Source organism: Numenius arquata, chromosome 2, assembly GCF_964106895.1.
Source record: "Numenius arquata chromosome 2, bNumArq3.hap1.1, whole genome shotgun sequence".
Taxonomy (NCBI): Eukaryota; Metazoa; Chordata; class Aves; order Charadriiformes; family Scolopacidae; genus Numenius; species Numenius arquata.
In genome coordinates this window covers 20172406-20194822 of record NC_133577.1, presented here as the reverse complement: position 1 = coordinate 20194822, position 22417 = coordinate 20172406, and the positions used below count along the sequence as shown (strand labels likewise).

The following is a 22417-nucleotide window of genomic DNA, read 5'->3' as shown; positions in this document are numbered from 1 at the left end:
TGAGCTGAGGGTATTTGTTTTAATAGCTCTACTAAAAATTACAAAACAAAATGTGCAAACTGGGATGCCTAAATTCATACTTTGGCACTTAAATAAGCCAGCCAGTTTACAGGAATGTTCATCAACCAAGCAATTCCACTCAGTAAAACAGGAGTTGTTTCTGATCATCATTTGGGAAACTGAGGTACTTACATCAGTGCTTGGATATGACTTTGGATCCCTGACCTTAGGAACCCAAGCAATTTTAATTTCAGGGGTGTACAGTGGCATCACTGGCTGCATTTTGTGCCATGTTCCTGCCATTGGTCCACGCTGCTAATGCTGTTGGCACTGTGCAATATTTTCCAACCTTATTGCTTAATTCCTGCCTCAGGTGGCTGCACTCCTTCTACCCCTTTTTTTTTTCTAAGTATCAGCTCATTTTCTACCACCTTACAGACAGCTCCCCTGGTTATATACTTACTCAAGATGTAAACAAGATTAACATAAGAATCAACCAATCTTTTTCATTCACATTTTTGTTTCATTTTTTTCATAATTCATGTAATTGTTGCATAATTCATGCATTTGTTTCATTACATCATCTACTGTGGCTGTGGTGCTTGCGGATGTGGGCTGTCCACAGTCAGTCCACAAAACAGCAATCTCAATTCCCTGTACTGGCACATGAGACAGGAATTGTCTCCCCATGCACTGCCAGGGCACCTGATTTCTCAGGCGAGCCCTGGAAACGCACAAGCAAAGTAGGTATCACCATGGTCTCCATGGCTTTTCCACAGAAGAAGGAACATAATTCTGAACATAGCCTGAGCTAGACTTCCCTAGATTCCCCACTTACATGTGCAGACACCTTCTGCGACCTGCTCATATACTCTGCAGCCCGTCCATGTGTGTCCCACAGTGTCTCACTTCAGCAGAGCTGGTGGAAGGCTCAGTAATACAGTGTAATGGGACTTTTGATCATTATATCCTCTCAGATTTCACTGTAATAATCTCAGACCACAGTGAAATGAACTCTGCCTACTGTTGCAGAAGCCAGCAGGAGCCAGGAGGACTTCTGACTGGTTTACAGGAACATGATCCAAGATGCAGAGATAAAAAATATGCAGCAATATTAATTTAAAAAAAAAAATAGAATGTTATTTTGCATTTAGGTAGTTATCTTTTACGTCTCAGACTATCTTACAAAGTTATCAATATAATATGCACCTCTGTCTAGTTCACAGGAGACTGGATGGGCGTTACAGGTTGGTAAGGACTTGGGCCTCGACACTGAGCAGGAATACAGGCTGTTGAAACAGATATTCTCCTTTCTTTCTCAGTGTTTCAGGGACCATTTCTCTGACAGCCATAATGCAAAAGTTTATGCTACCATCATTCCCACAGCCTCTTCTGTGGCTAAGCAGGACAATTCCACCACCAGGCTTCTCAGACATGTACCCTCCAAACCTATCTGATTCAAAAAATCTCAACATTTAAAATTGTAGTAATGCTGAGAATATAATTGCACCTTTAGAAGCTAATTAATGACAGATGAATCAAAAAAAAAACCACCTGGCTATGTTTATACTGACTTGCTCTTCTTCATCTTGCCAAAGAGAAGGCAAGAAGCAGGTGGAAAATGAGCATGCATATTATTGCTCATGTCTCTAATTACAAGAACTATGTTGTCAATGAAAACTCTTTTAACAGAAAAAGAAGAATATTCTGTAAAGTACTATCACCTGTTGAGTCACACTGCTCCCAGAATGCATTAAGTCTTGTCCTCAGTATTCGGCAGGCAGAATTTGGCAAACAATGTGAACATGAAGCCTGGTCAAAAGGCAACTGCACTGCTTTAACCCTGTACAAATCTGAAGGCTTGTCTTACATTAAATGCTGTACATATCTTTCCCCCCAGCACTTTATATCCAAAACACACTATTTATATAACACATAGGAAGTCAGTATTCCTAACAGGAGAGGTACAGGATTCCGATAGAAGACTGTTTACTGATTTTGGCCAAGTTTTGTGTGCTATAAAGAGGATGAGCCAAAGAAGAGTAAAAGCCAATAAGAATATTCTAATACTATTTCTTTCAGGTCCAACAACTTTTTAATATAGTTTTATGTAGCTCCTTCATTCTTTTTTTTTTTTTTCTTTTCTCATATGCCCATGGTTAAACAGCTCAGCTTGTGCTTTGGTTTCAAGAGCAAAGCCAAATCTTTGGCTTGGCTTTACCTTCTAACTTTGGAGAAAAAACGAGGGCAATCTGAATTAAAAATAAAAATGCTAATTCCACTCCACTTTCGTCTCTGTTTTCAAAAAGAAATAGTTCTCTGAAGTGTAGATAATGCTAAATATGGTGTGATAGTGAAACATTCCTATGCTTTTGAAGGACTGAAGATCCCCTATCCCATTGAAAATCCAAGGCCACAATTTCTGCTCCTGTAAACTGGAACAATTCCACTGTGCACAGTAGGGATCAGCAACAGAAGAGTCAGTCCCTAGCCTATCCAGAACAATTTTAAAGGTTTCTCTGATGAAGCATAGTAGCAAAGTCAAGACTTTTTGAACCAGTAAAATCAGAATTTTAAAGTATGACTAGTGATCTTTAATCCTTTACAACCCACGGTTACTTTAATACTAGTTTTAAGTCCTTAACGTACCACACAAATGATCTGCATCAATGGAACAAACCTTGCATAAATACTTCCCAACAATCCATTGTGCGTGAGAGTAAAGAACAGGTTTCAGAAAGTGTTATTTTTCAAAGTGTTTGCTTAGCTTGTTTCCCACAAATATTTTCAGCCCTTTCAGACCTGCTCCTATCCTGTTTCCTCCCACACACATGCACATCTACCTCAAGTCTCATTTATTTTGAAGCTCTCTACAACAAACAGAGAAAATCCAAAGGACTGTTTCTGGCAGGACTTTTCAAATAAAACAGATTCTAAATATTTAACTTTTCCAGATAACCAGCATCGCAGGAAACAGCAATGTTGGCATTCAGTCACCTAATAAGGAAACGTTTTTATTATCGCTTACGTGAAGACAGTTCTGTTATTCTTTCTACATATGATACATCGTATGCTTTGTTTTCTTTTTAATTTGGGAAGATTAAGGGTTGTTTGATGGCTTAAAAATAATGCAAAAGGAAGCTCAGTGCATGATGCTTCCAGGAGGTTGTGAAGCTGTTGCAAACAGAGCTGCTGCTGATTAAATCTGTCTATTGTTATAAAGTATTTTGGGCCAAAACAATCAGCCACTGGCATAATTAATGAAGTCCACAAGTGCCTTTAGTGGGACTTGTTTTCATCAATCAGGAGGAACAGACACAGGCTAAAGAAGAGTGCAAAAGCCTGTGTATTTAAAAACCTGCTTGGCTTAGGTCATGCTTGTGAATAACTAGGGTACAGTCCCATAGCAAGTACCATTGAATACTAGAAATTTTGTCTCACATTGTAGGCTCATTTAAATAAAGATAACATGGAGGTGAAGACAGGCTCTCCCTTGCACCAGTCATGGGCATTCTCTTTTTGCTTGTGTTCTACATATATATTTACTGCAATCATGCAATGGCAGGTACAGTTTGCAGAAAGAAGAGGAGGAATCTTTCAAGTTGTCAATCAGTTGCAAGGAAAATGGGTGAAAATACAATGTCATGATTTACATGACTGAAACAAAGAAACCAACAAACAAAACAAAAGACAGGAAGTCTAGATGCAAAATCGAAACTGAGAGAAAGGGTTTCGGTTGTGCCTTTTCATTTTGAGAAATGCAACTATTTCAACTGGTCAGTACAACATATTTTAATTCACTTCCACCTCCTATACTATATAAGTCGGTAAAGCTCCTTAATGTATTTAATAGTCCTGTACTAGACACTACCTCAGCCATCTCTCTGCTGAAACTTTTGCTTCTGCTTGCATTGATCTGTCCAGTCTGCAGCAGCCCTCCCAGAAGCAGAGCCAGGGCTAGAGCCCTGGAGTTCCTGGCCAACTGCCACCAATGTAAGCAATGCTGTCTCTCTGCACTAGCTGACGTCAGATGCTGTCTCATACAATGCTTTGTAGGCTGCTTAAGTCTCCCCAATGACATCCTGAGGAAGTAAAATTGGCACAGAATATAGGCCAAGAATATGATAGCACTGGTCATTCAGACTAACAGTGTTGATGTTACGACACTTGCATTGAGTTTTATTTGAAAAATACAAACGAACTTCCACAAAAAACTCACAGACTTGACTACGGAAACATTCTTACTTACAAAAGCACTGGATTAATGCTGATCTTATAGTCCACTAACTTTAGTATCAAACACCTAGTTGCTCTGCAAGTTTGGTAACCTTCAGGATTCTGCAGTATGCAAACCACAACTCGATAAGGTATCCCTGAAATGGTCTCTGAATTCCTATATAGACAGGTAAAGACATCTTTCCATGCTTACTCAATGTAGAAATCAAACTATGTGTCCTTCAACTGGTTGCTCCTAAGAACTCTCAGCTTGGTTTTGGAATCTCTGCATTTTCAGAATACAGCCTGCAAATTCATAGCATGATCCCATCCCTGGAAGTGTTTAAGGTCAGGCTGGATGGGGCTTTGAGCAATCTGCTCTAGTGGGAGGTATCCCTGCCCATGGCAGGGGGGTTGGAACTAGATGATCTTTAAGGTCCCTTCCAACTCTAATCATTCTATGATTCTACAGCATTTATTCCTTGGTGTCCAATCTGGCCTTTGGCTGCAATAGTCAAAAAGAGAAGTGGAAGAATAGAGAGATGAGAAATCAGTGTTGCAAGAAAAGCCTAAACCAGCAGCATTTGAGATTGCAGAATGATACCTAGGCAAAAATGGAGAAATATGCAGTGAAGACCAGCCATTGACAGAAGAGAAAGCAGACTGCAAAGAAAGGACTGGAAACACAACAGGAATTGTGTGTGCTACAGTGAGGATGATTCTCTATACTAGAAATAACAGAGACTGCGATAAAATTGCATAAGGCTCCAATAAAAGCAGTTATGAAAAAAGGTGAATTAAGCTTAAAGATAGTATTCTGACCCACAAACTTTCTTATTCAATTGTACAGGGGAAAAAAAAGATCCAAAGTAAGGATTTTTTCCTCTAGCCTTGCTGTAGACAGGAGATGCTCCATATAAAACTCACACAGGCTCATTTTGACAAGTCCATTGAAAAGGTAACTGCATCATGACATCCTTGAGGCTAGCACCAGGGTTAGTTATATTATATTCTCAGACATGCATAAAGGTATTCATGAATATTCAGTGCTTCTGAACAAGACTTCAATGTGCAAAGCATCACCTCCACTGGAGACAATGAAGTTGTACAGAAAGGTAATAAAGAAAAAATACTTTGTTCACTTTCAGCTGGCAATACAAGTGGAGTAGCTAAGCCCTCGTGCCGACAGCACATCCATTAAGGTCAAGAGGAATTCCAGCTATGCAATAGCACCAGGATTGGGGTGGACTGTCCTATTATCACTGATCCAGCAGACTGATTTACTACACACTAGCTACTTAAAGAAATGAAAAAAACCCTCCAGCCCTGATTCTTTCCTCATAAGATTCCCAGTGGTGTTACCCTTTTGACTGCAGTGGAGTCACTCCTGTTTACACTGCTCTGAGTGAAATGAGTCTTCATGCCTGCTGAAACTAAACCATCTCCTCCTGCAATCATTTGCTATTATTATATTGAACTGTTTAGTTTAAAGGATGAACTATAGGATGTGTGACTACATTAGAAGTCACTGTGTCATACTTGGGATGCTGGTAAGGAAAGAGAGAGAAGTGACCTTTCAAACCAGACATACATACTGGAATATTTGGCTTAGCTGTTTCTCTATTGTATCAACACAACGGAACTAAAATTCATGTCCTAAAAATAATCTTAAATTGCTTTTTAAATTTGATTAGAAACTCCAAGAACACTAAAATTGTAAGTCCCTTAAGCTAGGTAGGATGTAGCATTTACTCAGCCAAACCTGAGAGCAATGAGAATAATGATTCTCTCATTACTTTCAGGCAGTAAGGTCTATTGAGATTATAGCTTTAGCTACATGATGGTAGTTTGGGGAAAGTCAGAGAGGAAACATCCAAAATCAGAATTTACTTATACTTCTGCTCCCCAAACAAACTAGGTAAGTAAACCAACAGAAAGGGTCCCTACCTCCTCATCAGCCAGAAGTGCACAGTGCCATTGTGAAAAAAGGGTGAGCTGCACCATGACAGCGTGTGATGGTCATGAACCTCTGCAACTAATCACATGCCTGCCTCTGATAAAAGTCTCCTTTGTAATGAGGTCTATGGATGAAATCACTTAATGACAAGTAAGTGTGATCAGACAGTATCAGCCCTTGTCAGCCCTTACATTGCTGGGAGTTTGCCTTAATACAGACCTTAAGATTTGGCCTAAGGACTGAGCAGGAGCACTGCAGACACTAAACCCTTCCTACAGTTTGAACCTGAATAGATCTTACAATCCTCGACGATTTTCTACTTCCTTGACAAAACTGTATCTCAGCTTTTGGGGGTACAAGAGGCGTCAATTTGACTTTATATTCTCCTGTTCCCAGACCAAACACCAGCCAGTCTGTTGCTCTGATATAACTGGGTGCACTGGAAAACAATTCAAGGGCATTACAGGTCATCCACATTTGAGCAATTTATGTGTTTATAATGCATTCTCATCCAACAAAAACGGCATCTAAGCAGTCACCCAAATAGAGGACAATAAAAGCCCTTTCATTTTGCTAAGTTGTCTTTAGTCACTGAAGGATAATAAAAGTAGTAAGTTTAGAGACCATCAAGATCTCACTGGAAAATAATAGAGCAAGGTAACCCACTGTTTAAGTTGTGATAATATAAGTTTTTTCATAGCTTGTTATGACTGTAATAGGCTTTGTTGAAAAATTTTATTGTGACGGTCTTTGGTGGAAAACCAGGTCTTTAAATGAAAAGATGTTTTTCATTCAAAGTGTTTGTTTTTCATTAAAAAATGTGATTTTTAATGAGAACAAAACAAAAACAAAAGCCCACAACAAGTTGTTTCTTTGTGTTCGACTTCCCAGAGAACAACAAAATCCAAGATCCCTACAAGTTTTCTGAGGTCTCTCTGAGTTTTTAAAAAAGGGGAGACCATCATATCCTGCATGTATAGTCAGCCTGAGGACCCTGGCAACTGAAAAAGGAAGAACTAATGAAGTTTCAAAATTACAGCTCCCACAAGGCATTAAAATGACCAGTCAAGATTCTGAGTTTTGAGCTAAAACTATTCAGCTTTTTGAAGGGTTTTTGTTTGTTTGTTTCAATTTTCATCTTGAAAATAATTTTTTTTAGCTGAAAATGCATATCTTTTCAAAAAAGTTCCTTAAGAAGTCAATTTTTTCCCTAGAAGCCTGTGTTTTCGACCAATTTGGAATATTAAGCTTTGCCTTCTCTTTTCTCTTGTGTTTTGTAATGCACCAAGAGAATTTAAGATCTGAAATTTAATTTACATCCTTAATCTCATTTAAACATAGTTTTATTTGTGGTTGAATGCAGATACTTGGCCTGCTGTTCTTAAACCAAAACAGGTATTAAAAATAGCTTAATGAAAAACAGTGGTCTGTCTCTTCAAACACTGCTTCTTCTCCAGTAACACAGAAATCTAGTGCATTATGACAACAATAGTTAATGTTATTTCTAGGCAGTGTAGAGTACAGGAAAACATAGTGTCTAGCTTTTATCTGGAACAGTCTGTTATGAGAGAGGATGGAGCATGATGGACAGGGTGGAGTGAAGAAGAAAGCAAGCCAGTAATAATACAGTACTTGGGGTATATACAGCATCTTGCAGATGAAAAGATCTCAAGTGGTTTTAAGTACTTTAGCTATGTAATTTGACGAGAACAAGTTCCCTTGTGCCAATTATGACCCTTGGTGTGGCTCTTCATGGAAAGGAGACTCTACACTGGTCCTAAACAGACAAGCTAGTGTATTGCATTAAGAGCAGGCTAGGGGAAAGGATCCATGGATGACAGCATTAACTTGGGACCTTAACAGTCCATAAAAGCAGACACTGCAGTAAAGGCTTGGACTGATGCAATAGCTGCATTGCAGACACGTGGCCAAGGCACAGGTTTTGGAGTGAATTCCACTCCTCCCACATAAGTCCCTGTAGGAGTTTAACTTCTCTTGCTTTTGTACCAAATGGAAAATGCTACCATTATTGATGAAGCCTCAAAAAGTTCCTGTATTACATGGCAATTTTTTTCAAGAATTAAATGAAAAAGCCAAGAATTTATAGGAACATAATTAAGCAATGCATGAACTGTAACACAAGCTGTCAATCTTTTCAGGGAGTTCGGTGAGAGATACATGGTTTGGCAAATAAGAAAGTTGGAAGCCATATGTGGACTCAATCATTCCATTAAAAATCCCTCCAAATTTAAACCACTCTGACTGCCCATAACCTGATCTACCAGGGACCATCTAGAAAAGAATTCAGACAGACTGTCAGAAATGTACATGTCAGGAAACTGAGGTAAAAGTTTGACTCCAGCCACCAGGGCTAATTCATGTTACATGGCTACTGGTCCTTCCATGGCCTGTATTTCCATTAACAGCAGACAGAGCTTTTTGTGCAGAGCAGGGAGAGATCAAACAATAGAACTCCACAGTTCACATAAGATATTAACAGGGGAATATTTTGTCATAACTGTTTTTGGCTTTTTTTAAAACACTTCTTATTCAATTATTGGAAAGGTGGACAAGTTGGTCATTTGACCTCATGGAAAAGAGAAAATTGCTTTCCTCAGAACAGTCTAATCTGTCTTCTAAAACCAGAATAATCTTTCCAGAACAGCTCACTGGGTGATTTTGATTAAAATTAAGAGCAAAACTTTAGATTTTGGTTTTCTTAACCTTAGCATTTTCAAGAGTTTTTATCAGCTCACAGATGAACCTTGTAAAATGTAGGAGATAGTTTGGTTGATATCCTTGGAGTGATGGAATAATTTTCTTCACCATCTATATTGCAAACAGAGTTTCTTCTTCTTCAAGAGCATAACTACCAATTTACTGAAATTTTGAAAATATGAGTCTCAGAGGTCTCTGACATTGCAGGTATTTCTTTCATTTTGTAATACATTTTTTTTTATTGTCTTGACCTCAAGAGTGGTAGTGGATTCTTATTATTTCAGAAAAAAACAGGACAATTGTTTAGATGCCAGTTTGCAAATTTACAAATTTTTTGCTAATCTATATGCTCACACTTGACCTGGGCCTCTTGCACTAGAAAGTGCATCAGAATCAAGAAAAATGTTGCCTTTCCTGTACTGACAAAGATATGAAAAGGTTACTGTCTATGTTCACTGCTTTTAGGGTTGTTGGCTGTGAGGGGGCAGGGAAGGGAAGGCAGCTCTGCATGGAACATGGACATTTTCTACTAACTGTCAGGTCATTGGGATGATGATGGAAGACCTGGCAGCTCTTACTGCCGACCCTGCTGGACTTCCAATTGCCTGCAACATTTGGAAGAACTATCTTCTATATACCACACAGCAATCATAGTATATCCAGATCCAGATCCAGACTGTCTTGACTGGAAGATTTATCTGTTTCCCAGAAAGATTATGTCTTTAGATATGATCCAGTCCAATATGTTTCTGTGCATTAACATGATTTACGTGGGGTTTTTTGCATCTGTCATTAAAATATAGACTGTTAGCCTGACATCCCTCTTAGGAATTAAGAGGCTTATTGATGCTTTTATGATTATGCAATCTGATGTCTGGTAAACTGTGGAAAGCTATGGGTAAGTGGGGGAGTGCATGTCTAAAAACTAAAGAAGAATTTCAAGCAGGACTGTTGTGTCATTTACTTGCTGCAGAAAGCAACGTGATATAATTAAAAATGGTCAGGAAAGATTACTATCTTTTGGCATCAAATTTTAACACATGCAGTAAAACAGAAATTATCAACATTGCATAAAACAGATCTTTTTTTTTTTCCTCTCCCTCCCCCCTCACAGAGGGGGTCCAATAAAAACCTGGAACATCCTGAGCATAAAGAACATCAACTGGATGTAAAACAGAACACTATTTTTATAATGGTTTAGGATGGGATGATCTTCCCCTGTAGTGGGAGGAAAAAACTGGAAATGTCAGTGCTTGATCTTTATAAAGGTTTTGAACTAATATGTAAAATTAAATTGAAGATAAATGACAATGCTTGTGAAAAGGATTATTAAAGATAGCACAGTACTATAATTAGCATGATCCAGCCGCCTGCAAATTAGGAATGTATCATAATATACAAGCCCTGTGGGGAGGTCTGGAAAGTTTTATCTTCTTGGAAGAGGCTGAAAGAACTGAAAGAAAACTGTAATTTTCCTTTACCAATTTAGGACTGGCAAGGCAAGGCAAGGCAAGAGGACCAAAGAGTATGAAAAGTCATTTTCTTCACAGGTGAAGAGGGTGAAAAGTACTGTTCTCTCTTTGTGTAATGGCTAAATCAAGACTAGGATACCATTAAAAATTTCTACTGAAAAGTAAGACAAAGTTCTCCATTAGGAACCAAGTCAACCATTTACTGATTGGCCCTAATAGTGTGAACAATCAGTAGTTCCAAAGCCACCAGTTTTTCAGCTGCCAAGGAGTATCTTGAAATCAGTATTCTAAAATAATACTACTCTGAAACTATTCTGTTTCTTGACAGAAAAATAACCCCCCAAAAATGGAAGAGAATAAAAGAGAAGTACCTCCTACTCTTCAAAACAATTAAAAATAAAACAGTAGGGGATATAACAAGACATGACAGCGCCTCGCACATCTACCTCCCCAACAGCTTTTTAATGATGCTGTTTTTATAGTAAAATATAAATCACAAATTATAGTTCATACCTAATAATTGAGTTTATTCAGGAACTCTAAAGGGAACATTTAGTGAGTTAGCAACCAGAGCCAATCCAAAGAGTCTGAGGAGGCCACACGACTGTTGGCCTGGAAGCTTCCTGTCCTCCTCTGTATCAGTTTTTCTTTCTTAACTTCCTCACAAGGCTTTTCTCTTCATCATCCATGCACAATTTGCTGAGACAATGGGCCAAACAACAAATATTCTATTAGCTGATGCCTTCCAGCACCCACAAATTTTACAAGGCCCAGAAGCCAGATCTGTGGCCATCACAAAACATTCAGACTTCAGCTGTAGATGACATACATGCTTAGGGGTCAATTCAATGCCATTCATTTCAGGTACTCTGTTTTATCAAACCTACGTGCCAGAACATCACAGATTTCCAGTATGCTGTTCTATCTCCTAGCTCTTGCAGATCTCAGATAGCCGAGGCCATCTGAAGTCATGAGATGTGTGTATTTCAGCAACTAATTCCCATGGTCTTGGTTTCTCCAGCTAACGGCTGTATTTACAACACAAGTTTGGGAATGCAAATCCCATCTTTGGGTGTGGCTGATACCTCACCAATTATTGGAAGGAAACACTGTCTTTAGGGCTGAAATGAGATAATAATGGGGCGAAAAAACATTGGTTTTCCTGTGTAATTTGGTGGTTTGCAATTAATGAACCACTCCTACTCAGGCTATTTTCATATGCAAATCTACTTTATATATTCATTTAAACTGAATTTCTGAGTATCCAATACAGGCATAATGCATGCAGAGTCAGTGGGACTCTTTGGACGTACGTGCATATTCTGCTCTAAAGTCCTCACCTGCCCCGCCTTTAATGCTGAATACAAGCAAATTTGAGAATGGAAGGCTGGCCAGGGCTCTGCAGGCCAACACACGACTTGCTAAGAATCCCTGCTGAAAACTGGAGGCAACAAGCTTTTAAAACACCTTCTTCCTCCGCTTCTCTGTGCTCTTCTCTCAGTTTATGATATCCATTTTGATTTCCTTCTGTTCTGTTTTCATATCTCAAATCTTCACATTGTAAATAAGACTAATTCAAAATAGTTCTAGAAAGCTTCTAATTAATTTGTAATAAGTATGTAGCTGGAAACATGCAATTTTTTTCTAGCTATCTCACACATCTTCAACTGCATATAATTTATCTTCAGTCAATATTAAAAGCAACATCTGGAAAATGCAACAATTAATGAGAATAAATACAAAGTCACTGAGTTGTTACTCATTTTTCTGTAAGTTACTCATTTTCCTGTACTTAGAGAGGAATGGCTATTAGAATTAATGTGATTGGGCAGACACTCAAACTCTTACATTTATTTCCTTTGAAAGAAAATGCTACTTTTGTTTTTTATGTAGGCTTTTTTAACCTCAGGGCTGAGTTTTGCCATGATAGGCATAGCAGGAGGACATTAGCCAGGTTCAGTTTGGAATGAACATGAGCATTGGAGTACGGAACAAGGTTTGTCTTCATCCTTTGTAAGAAGGTGACTTTCAGGGAATGATCAGTGAACAGGGATCCCACTGGAACAGTTGCTTCTGAGAAACAAAACAAAGCAACCTAACAAAATAGAAACCTCACCGACAACCAACATAGTTTCCATGTGGGAAAAACTCATATGTATAAATGCTTCAAAGCAGTCAGATGACAAGGCAATAAAAAACTGCATTCAAATCTTAGAATGTCACTCTGTCACACTAGTCAGTCTCACTGGCAGACTTGGCCAACAGATTCAGACTATATGGACAGATAAATGCAATCAGCTATTTGGTATAGATACAGACATATAATTGCTGGTTACATTATCACTTTAAATTCCCTGTTTTAATCTACTAAGAATGTATTCACAGTAGACATTATACTAACTCCTTTCATTTGCATTTGCAGCCACTCTATACTATATTACTGTATGTACACTTCCATGTTCTCCCAGATGGCATTTTGAGAATGAAACTCCTGTTGGAATGAGCCCTCTGAGGCTAATTGATAAAATCTTGTAACAGATTTTTAAAGCCTTGAAACTGATGGTTTATACTGCAATAGCAGCAATAAAACACTAGTCTGTTGTGTCAGAAAATTAAACAAAAAGCTAGGTGTTCCTTTCATGTGTGCACAGCCAAAGCCAAAAATGAAATTGAAGATGATTCTACATTACTAGAATACCCAGGTACAGTGGCTGAAATCTGGGCACTCTTAAAGACACTAAAGCTATAGTTTGAGGAAACAATGAATTCTGATTTAGGATTCTTTGTTCTGGATGAAAAATGTCATAAACACATGATTCGCTACTTTTTGCATAGATGTGTTAAAAATTTTGACAGCCTGACCCTGCCTCAGCAGGCTTCATGCCAGAACAGGGCATTTTCTCTGGGCCAACCCTATTTTATGCTGGATCATGTATGGCTTGTCCTCTAGCACCTGCTTAAAGTTTATAAGCAAAAAGCTGGCAGAAAATATGAAGCTGGCACAAGACCTACATCATGTGTCTGTGCCTGATCCAGATGAAATGTGAACTGGTAGCATGTAGTCAGAGTATGAATGGTTGTTCAACCACCGTCTGGGAGTTCTGCCATTGACTGCCAGGGGCCCTAAATTTCTACCCACTCATTTCATGTGTTTAAAATTTAACGCATGAATCAAAATCAAGTTCCATAAAATACAAAGAAATGTGACAATTTCTTCCTGTCTTCTATTTTGCCAGTCATACCAGATGATAAGAAAGAAAACAAACACCAATTTTTCAATCACTTTACAATGCTTATTAAACAAACTACACAACTGCTCAATGGACATAAAAATCATGAGTGCTAACAATGCCATACTAGTCAATCTTTAAGGAAACAGAATACAAATGTATTAATAAAAGAATAGAATTGAATAGTAAATATGTGAAATTGTACTGCGTCTTAACCAATGATACATTATTTAACCCTGGCTCTTTTAATTTGAATTCCATTATCACCAGAATCTCTAAAGACCTAAAGCACATATGTAAATATATTCCAGATTATGGATGACTCTAAACAGAGCTACTGTTACATGATCCGATGTTGATGTGGTTTTTACCAGCAGTAACATTTTGTCATCAAAAGTTAATAGGTTAAATATCATGCTACAAATGCCTTTAGTGAGCAGCAAAGGTCTATTTCTCTGGACCAACAAAAAGAATACTCACTAGAAGTCATTATAGAAGATGGATATGAACTACAGCAATTTCATGCTCTGCATCTATAGGTCTCCCAAATGCCATTACTCTGTGCTAAATTAACTTAGGCTGACTTATTCAAATGAAAGCACTGGATAGCTAATATAAACTAAAATTTCCTGAGCCATTATTTTCTATCTTCCAAACCTAAAAGCTTATGCTGACTTTACTGGCTAATTGTAACTGGCAGATCGTTTGCAGAGTAGCAAAAGCAAAGGACTTCAGGATGAGTACAATAAATTTAATGTATCATGTATTAATGTACTCATCTGTGATCCATAACTCATAAAAACATTCTCCTATGTGGGCTGATTTCTCAGGTCAAGACAAGTTTCTTTATGACCATAACTTGTTGACGATGACATATTAAGACACATATTCAGGTCAAAACTAGAAAAAATAAAAGCAATACAGACTAAAATAGGAAGATTTAAGTAGGATATTTGGAGTTTGCCTGAAATTTTTAGCTTTATAATTTTATAACTATATAATTATAGTTATTTTCCACAGACAGGGCTAGGTCATAGTCTTATTTGCACCTGAAGAATTTCTTTGAAAGCACTTGGGTTGCTACAGAACAACAAAGGAAAAATTAGCATACTATCAATAAGTTTGGTTTCAGAGTTTGCCAAGCAAACTGAGTAAAGAAGATATCTGTATTTATCCCTTATATTGAAGTCTGGGTGTCCAAAGGTGGTTAGTTTACAATCTAGTGGATTCAGTCATGAAGTCCTTCCTATTCCATACGTGTAGTAGCCCAGAGTTCATTCTCTATGGATGCTTCCAAAAGCCTTGGCACCACTCTGAGAGATAATCAGGGGAAAATCTAACCTAGTTTTTTCAAAACCTTAAAAGATCTGTTTACTGAATATCAGTGAGTCTCAGCCACCAAAACAACTTATAAATATGTAGTCACTGACACATTATTTTTTTGGAATCTGAAAGACACATACTGCCTACCACAACTGGTGAAGACACTGTGTTTATCACCTAGATTCATCTTGATTGATTATGTCTTATTACATATACAAGAGAAGTTAGAGCAGAGAGAGTATGGATTTTTTTCTGGCACATCAGGTATGCCTAGAAATTAAAGCAAAGCTGGCTACATAGTGTCTGCTGACTTCTACTAGTCCGGTATGGCACCACAGACTGTAGTGTGTGGTAGTCCTCCAGAGATCCCCTGTACACAGTACAGCTGTGAGCAAGTCCTGTTATTAGCAAATCCAAACCAATCATGCTTTTGATGCTAATGCACCATGAGCTAGCAACCCTAATACAGGTAGACTAGGCGTCTGGTTTTACTTCCTTTGTAAATAAGTCTTTAGATGGGCAGGAAGTTACGTTCCCAGTAATAAACCCATTTTTCCTTTGGTGTTCTGATTTTGTGTGTGTGTGTGTGTGTTGAAGCTTTGGCTTGCAGCAGCTCCACTGCACTGCAAACTCAAGAAGTTTTGCATTAGATCTAGTCTCTAGCACTGTAAAAATTAAATAAACACTCCTAAAAGTCACATATTCCTATACATGTGTTTTACAGGACAGAAATCTCAAAGGAATTTTGTTCTTACTAACACTGACTAAACAAGTGACAGAATAAATCTTCAGCGCAGAAAGTGCTCTTGTCTACGCTCTGTTTAAGGTCCTTTCCTTAAGTGCCTACTGGAGCACCAAGGAGAGGAAAAAGTATTAATAATTATTGCTTTGATGTTAAAAATAGTTTATATAAAGGAATTTGTAAGCCTCTTAGTAAGGATATGTCTGTCTTTCTTATGACGATTACTTGTCTTTTTAAATCCTTTTGGACCTCAATTCAGCAAAATACTTAAGCACAGTACTTAATGTAAAGCACAACTTCAATTTCCACTGGATCTGAAGTGTGTTTTTGGGTGATTTACTGAGTCATAGCCTCTATCATTGATGTTTCCTTTTAACTTAAACATTTTTCCAGAGAAAAAGAAACCAGGAAACTCAAGAAGATTGTCTAAAGTTTATACCACTGAAAGGAAGGAACAGTGAGGAAGGCATCAAAATTTATAGTCACCAAAGCACTGAATGTATCTGGATATTACAGAGGCTTCAGTCTTAGGACATTCACCTGACATTCCTAGTCCAGGTTTACAAAGCTCAGTTTTGAAGAGTGGTGAAAAAAAAGTGAAGCCAAAATTCAACCGTTATAAAGAAGCCAACATAATTAATTCACACTAAACTGATGATCAGTCTGTAAATAGCAGATGAAGTTTCTGATGGGAGTTTGCTTCTTTTGAGGTTTGCTTCCTAAGATTTACTACTGAACACGTGTAACTCACACTATCATTTTCCAAGCACCCTCTTGCAAAAAAAAAAGAACGTATGAGTAGATAACAGTGAGGCAGAGAATTAAAGAGGATGCAAAAAAATGTCAGATCTCCTCACAGATACAAACAGGTGTGAGCCAGAGACTTTAGTGGAATAACGTCAATTTACACCTAGTAAAGCCTGGCCAAAAATATTTCCATATAAAAGGAATGTATGATTCATGAACCTACAAAATCATCACCATGCAAATCATTAAGTTGCTATTGTATGAGAGTGGAAGCATAATGGTTATTAAAATGGATTTCATCTAAATGGCTTCACTTTTAACAAGTTCTTACCTGAGCTTTTATTGGTTTTGTTTTGTCTACTCTTAACTTGCTCAGTCCATAACGTAGGATAACGAGAAGCTATATCTAGAAAAAAACCAACAGAATAAAGTTTGTAAATGTTACATTTTTTTAAAAAGTTACTAGCAGCTGAATAGTAAGTGACTAGTTTTAAAGATAAATGGATCTCAAAAAGAAAAGGGCACACTGGTTTCTATTCAGGCAGTTAAAATCCTTATTCATGCAAAGGCATGAATAGTTCCTTCCTTATCCTGTTAATACAAAAGGTTGACGTAAATATTTGTAGACTAAAATTATGTTTAAATGGAATAAACATCTCCCAGTGTGGACCCAAAATATATAATAACTTCAGATCAGATTCTGTAAGAATTGCAATGATTCATAAGGCAGCCACAATATAGGACTATCATTGTATGGAGGTCTTCAGCTTTCCATTTACAGAGCACTGAACTTCCCTAGAGGCAAATAAGCCTGACAAAACATCAACCTTAATATTAGTAGGCAATATGCTGAGGACAGAATTTACCCTTTGGCCACACAGTTTTAATCTGCACTCTGGTTCATGTTTAAAACCTGTCTCTGCCCTGAATAGTGACAATTAAAATTGCTAATGTCGGACTCCATAGCTACAGTGTCACCTCAAAACTATCACAAGGAATTCGTTGCTTGTAAGTAAATTCTCTATTGTATTTGTTGTCTTTATCTGAAAAAAGGTACAGATGCTTTCAATTTCTTGCAATTTCTTGCAAGAACTGCTCCAGTAGTTGCCTTAACTCTAAGGTAGCTTTTGACATTGTGGTATTCAGTCTGTACTGCATAGTTCAATACCGCACTGTTAAATTCCTGTTGATGCTCACCTTCTTCATCACCTTGAGGCTGAGTCTCCAGCGCGGGAGCTGAGGCATCATCTGAATTCAGAATGGAAAAGATTTGCAAGGAGACTACAATTATGAGAGTAAGCTAAATAAGTGTACATACGTGATTGATACTAATGATTTGCACATAGCCCCGACCGGTAAACAAACAATAATTTAAACATTATTTATAGGTACTACAAAGCATATATCTGCAGACTACAGATCATGAAAGGATGGCTGTTGAGGTTATGGCTGACGTAACGATTGCAGGGTCTTTGCAGGCACGAAGTGATCAGGTCCCTCCCTGGAGAGTAATTCTTCATTTTTAATGCTGCACATTGGTACCTATAGATTTAACTGACCAAGTCAACTTCTCTAAAGAATTAATTAGATATATGTATTGAAGGGGTAAGACCTGTGAAAGCAAAAGCAGTCTGGGGCGAATGAGTGGCTGCAGACCTGTTGACTCCTTAAAAGAAAGGAAAGTTTCTTTTGGCACAGCAGGATCTATTTAACAGTCAAGCTGATTTTATAAGCAAGATTCACAGATTAAAGAACCAGAATATTGTTTGCGTAATTCTTATCCTCCAGTCAGCCATCTCCATCCATCCACTACCAAACACTACTGCAAGAAAAAAGGGAGGAAAATTTAGAGAAATGATAAAAGGATGGGGGTAATTTTAGGTTCGGTGAAACACAGTGGAAGTAGTGCTGGAAAAGAAAAATTCAATATGAAAATTTGTTATCATTCTGGGAGAAACAATGGTACCCAAAGGCCTATTGTTACCTTACTACATTTTCATTAGTTAAAATTATTCCAGGTATTGGGTAAATATGACTTAGTAGGCCCTACTAGTACATATTTTCCAATCATTGCTGTTTCCTGTAGCACGGAGCTAACTCCAAGACCAAGATATTCCACAGTAAACAGCATCTTCCATACAAGGGGTTTATTAGCATTTATTGCCGTTTCACAATTGGATCTCAGACCAACATAGTTTCCATACTGTTTTCCTGGCATTTTCATAAAAGCCAGAACCAAAGGTAACTGAAGATTCCTCTCGCATGTAGCTCTACCAGGGTAACAGTGAGCAGCAGCTCTAAGGCTAACATACTACCTGTCTCCATTTCTTCTTGCCACTGCAGCTCAGAACAGCCTCCTGTTCTCTTTGTTGCCACCATCACAGGGTGGGGTTTTTTTGTAAATCTGTATTGTCTTTATGCAAATCATGCCGAGGATTTGGAAGCACTCTGACCTTTCCCTCTGGAGGCCACAGCCTAGTTTACAGCAAATACAGATATCAAGTAAATAGTGATAGCAGGTGAAACCAAATTGGCAGCCACGGAACACTAGCTTCCATGCTTTTGACAAAACCAAAGCAGCAACAGAAACTTATTTTCACTGCAAAATGTTTTAACCAAAGCATAAGGAGACTTCTTTTAAGAATGCTCATTCTTCATGTCCACACAATGACAGGATGCTCTGGTCTAATGCCATAACAGACTGTCACTTCTCATTAGTTTTGCTGGCATATTTGTGGTGTCCTCTGGGTGGTGGAATAAGACCATTGATTAATTTCAGAGGGGCCATCAAGTATTCTAGTTTGCTGAGAATCAAGACACATGTTTAGATCATCAATCAGTATCAATTGTTTTCAGAAAACACAGAACTTCAGGGGGTAGCTTACGGTAGGTAAATATTACCAAGAGCCCAGCCAGAAACTTGGTTTTTGGTTTAAGTGACATTTTTCTAATCATTATTTTGGTAAACAATTTCAATTTGTGACACATTTGATCTTATGTTATTACCTGAAATTCAGATATAATGCTGCAACTTTATAAATTATCAGCCTAATCAAAATGAGCCTCTTGAACTTTGTTCAAGCAGCACTTAGAAGAGCTTATAATTTTTTTTAACTTCTTTTTTTTAAAAAAAAAACCTCAGTGTTTAATGGCTGAGTCATAAAACTGGCCTCATGTCTCCACAACACCAAAGAAAGAAGGAGGTTTGCTTTTGATCATCAATGAAACAAACATTTGATACAGGATATCTGTATAAACTGAAAGGTATTAACTTCACTCCAGAACTGGAGGAGCTCCAGCAGCTCCTGAATTACCCTTATCTGCAGGAAGGCACCCGCATTAATTTTCTGTTTGCACTCTGTCAGGTACACCATCTTCTCATAAAATTCTTTTGTGTTAAGAATGAAGAGGCATGTGGCATTTCATTATTCATTTCATATTCATTATGACAACATTCAGTAGACAGTCACAACCATAGAGCAGCTCATCTTCATGTTAATTAGGTATCTCTCAGGTTAATTGCATAGGTCCTCCTGGCTGGCACATGCATACCAGTCCATATGTGCATAAATTTAAACAGAAACCATTCTGTTTGCTGTGGGAGTTCAGTTACCAAAAACTTATTCCTGCAGTCAGCTAAGAACTAGAAAAAAAAAGAGATGCCATCCCATCTCTGACATGCGCTTCTCAGATAGTCTGAATATTTTCCTTGGATAGAGGAGGGACCTGCGGAGCCAGGGAAAATAAGTTAGGAATTATCTTTTAAGCTTTATTCCTGTTTGGGTTAATGTGCAAATATGCAAACATGCAAACAGAGCTCCTGACCTCCAAAATATGCAGCTTTAAATTTTATTTCAGTATTGGAATACCCAGAGAAAGCAAGGTGCACAACTGCAACAAATATAGCCTGCCAGGTCATCTTCTCCTGTGAGGGTCCGTGGGACATCTTGGAAGGAGAGACTGTCTCTGGCTAAGTCTGTGCTGTCTCTTGAGTGGAGTCTTCAAGACCACACTTGTCCTCTGTAGCAGTGAGAATGTCGTGAACATGCCTAAGCTTGCTGGCTTACAATAAGGGCAGGTACCCCAATCCAGGCACCCCTGGTTAGTCCACAGGAACATGCAGAGGAAAGATGACCTAGAAGTTTTATGGTTGTTTTAAAAACTTCAAAAATTGTGACCTTTCAAGCTGAGCTACAAAATAATTTTTACTACACTGACTGTGAATCTGAAGTGCAGTTCTTTAACTCAGACAGCTGAGCCTGTTCACTACTCTGTGATTGTCTCTAAAGAGGTTGTGATATATCTGACAACGTGACTTCATGTAAAGCATAAGGCAGTGACTGGCTGGAAGAGGGGTGGGGAGAGGAAGTTAGCAGCATCAGAGAAGAGCCAGGGACCACGTGGGAACCAGGTCAGCAGCCCCTCGTGCTGCAGGCTTGTGCTGGAGAGTAAAAACAGGGTATGAGTAAAATGCAACCATGTCACTTTAGACACACATATATGTGATGCAAAGAGAGACTTGACAAATTGTGTTCATTTAAGTTCCTTGTTCTATGATTGTTCATTCAGGGCTCAGCAGCTCAGACGCCGCAGTCACAAACAAAAATAAAGGATTCCAGATATATATGGGATAGTTCATTCAGTTCAAAGCTGAAAATTAAAGTCCTAACCTAAAACAAATGGGTAACTTAAGGTTAGTGGAACCCACAATTCGTCTGGAAATACATGAAGGAACAATTTTCCAGTACTTTGTAATTATTAGCCTTTAAAGTACTGATTTTCTTAACCTAATGGTGCAATAGTTTATTTAAAAGTTGGGTATATTATAATGCTGCAAAAGTCCCTGTAAAAAAAAATATATTTACAGATAGTCGTTAACTATCTGTTAATTAATTAGCACGAATATGAGTAACTTCTTTAAAATTAATTTATGCCACCGTAACTGACAGCAACATTTAGTATGTTATTTTCAGCTGAATTTAAAATTCTTTTAAGTATTTGGAGAGTGTAAGCTTTAATTTTGATTAAAGCATAGACATCTCCCTCATTTAAATCTATCAGTTATGTTGGAGTCACATCAGATTTTGTCCTGCCAACAAGATATACACCATGACCTATCTCTAATGACAACAGTCATCTGGCCATGAATGTAAGCCACCAGATGAATCAATCACAATACAGAGAAAAGTCCTGGATCCAAGATGACTCAAGCACGGATTGTTATGGAAATAAAGTGAAGTCTCCAGTTCCCAACATTTTGGGACTGTAGAATGCTGTCTTTATCAAACAGACAGAATAATCTGTCCTCCAGGGCAAGCAAACAGTATGGGAAAATATTTCAGAGTATAGCTATGGGAAGAAAAGCTATTTTCCAAATAGCAGAAATAGGAAAGCCTGTAGAGCTGAGACCAGAAAAATATAATGTCTATGCAAATAAAGACAAATACATGCATACATATATATGTTTATATTCATAATTTTACTAAATATCTACAATGCAGGCATAAAATGAACAGAATGTATGCATGTGTAAATACTATATATGTAGCTATAATACCTGATGAATATATATTGATAACTTAAGCCTATGGAAAATCACAGTGGGGTATCCCATAGCTACTTTAGTTTCTATTTAAAGGCCAACTAAGATATTTACCTGTTTTTCCTGCACCTTCCCGTTGTGGCAGCTTCTCACTCACTGAACCTGCAATTGGAAAAAGGAATTAACTAGAAAAATACTATTTTCACTTCTATTATGTTTTCTAAGATACACAGTTCAGTTTTAATGATTAATTTTTGTTTATTACAGCAATAAAAATCAGCGAATTCTTCCCTTGCAAACCAAAGATTTTAACTGTGCCTGACTTCTGCATTTGTGTACCCTCAATTTACTGTCAGATGCTACTTCTTGGCCACCGCAGGACCTGAGAAAGAGATAACATTGAACACTACATAGACACATTTCAAGAACATGCTCACATGCTGCAGAGCCAACGACTCCCTTCCCCGTTGG

At 37.9% G+C, this 22417-nt stretch overlaps 1 protein-coding gene across 1 annotated transcript in view; it reads right to left on the bottom strand.

Annotated features, from left to right (window-relative positions):
- SMOC2 (SPARC related modular calcium binding 2) overlaps positions 1–22417 on the bottom strand; it is a 145324-nt gene that overhangs the window by 54154 nt on the left and 68753 nt on the right. The window contains exons 5-7 of the mRNA XM_074168022.1: positions 22061–22108; positions 17602–17685; positions 16736–16810 (exon numbers count right to left, since the gene is read on the bottom strand). Of these exons, the coding sequence (XP_074024123.1) occupies positions 16736–16810; positions 17602–17685; positions 22061–22108 (207 nt within the window). The remainder of the gene's footprint in view (positions 1–16735; positions 16811–17601; positions 17686–22060; positions 22109–22417) is intronic.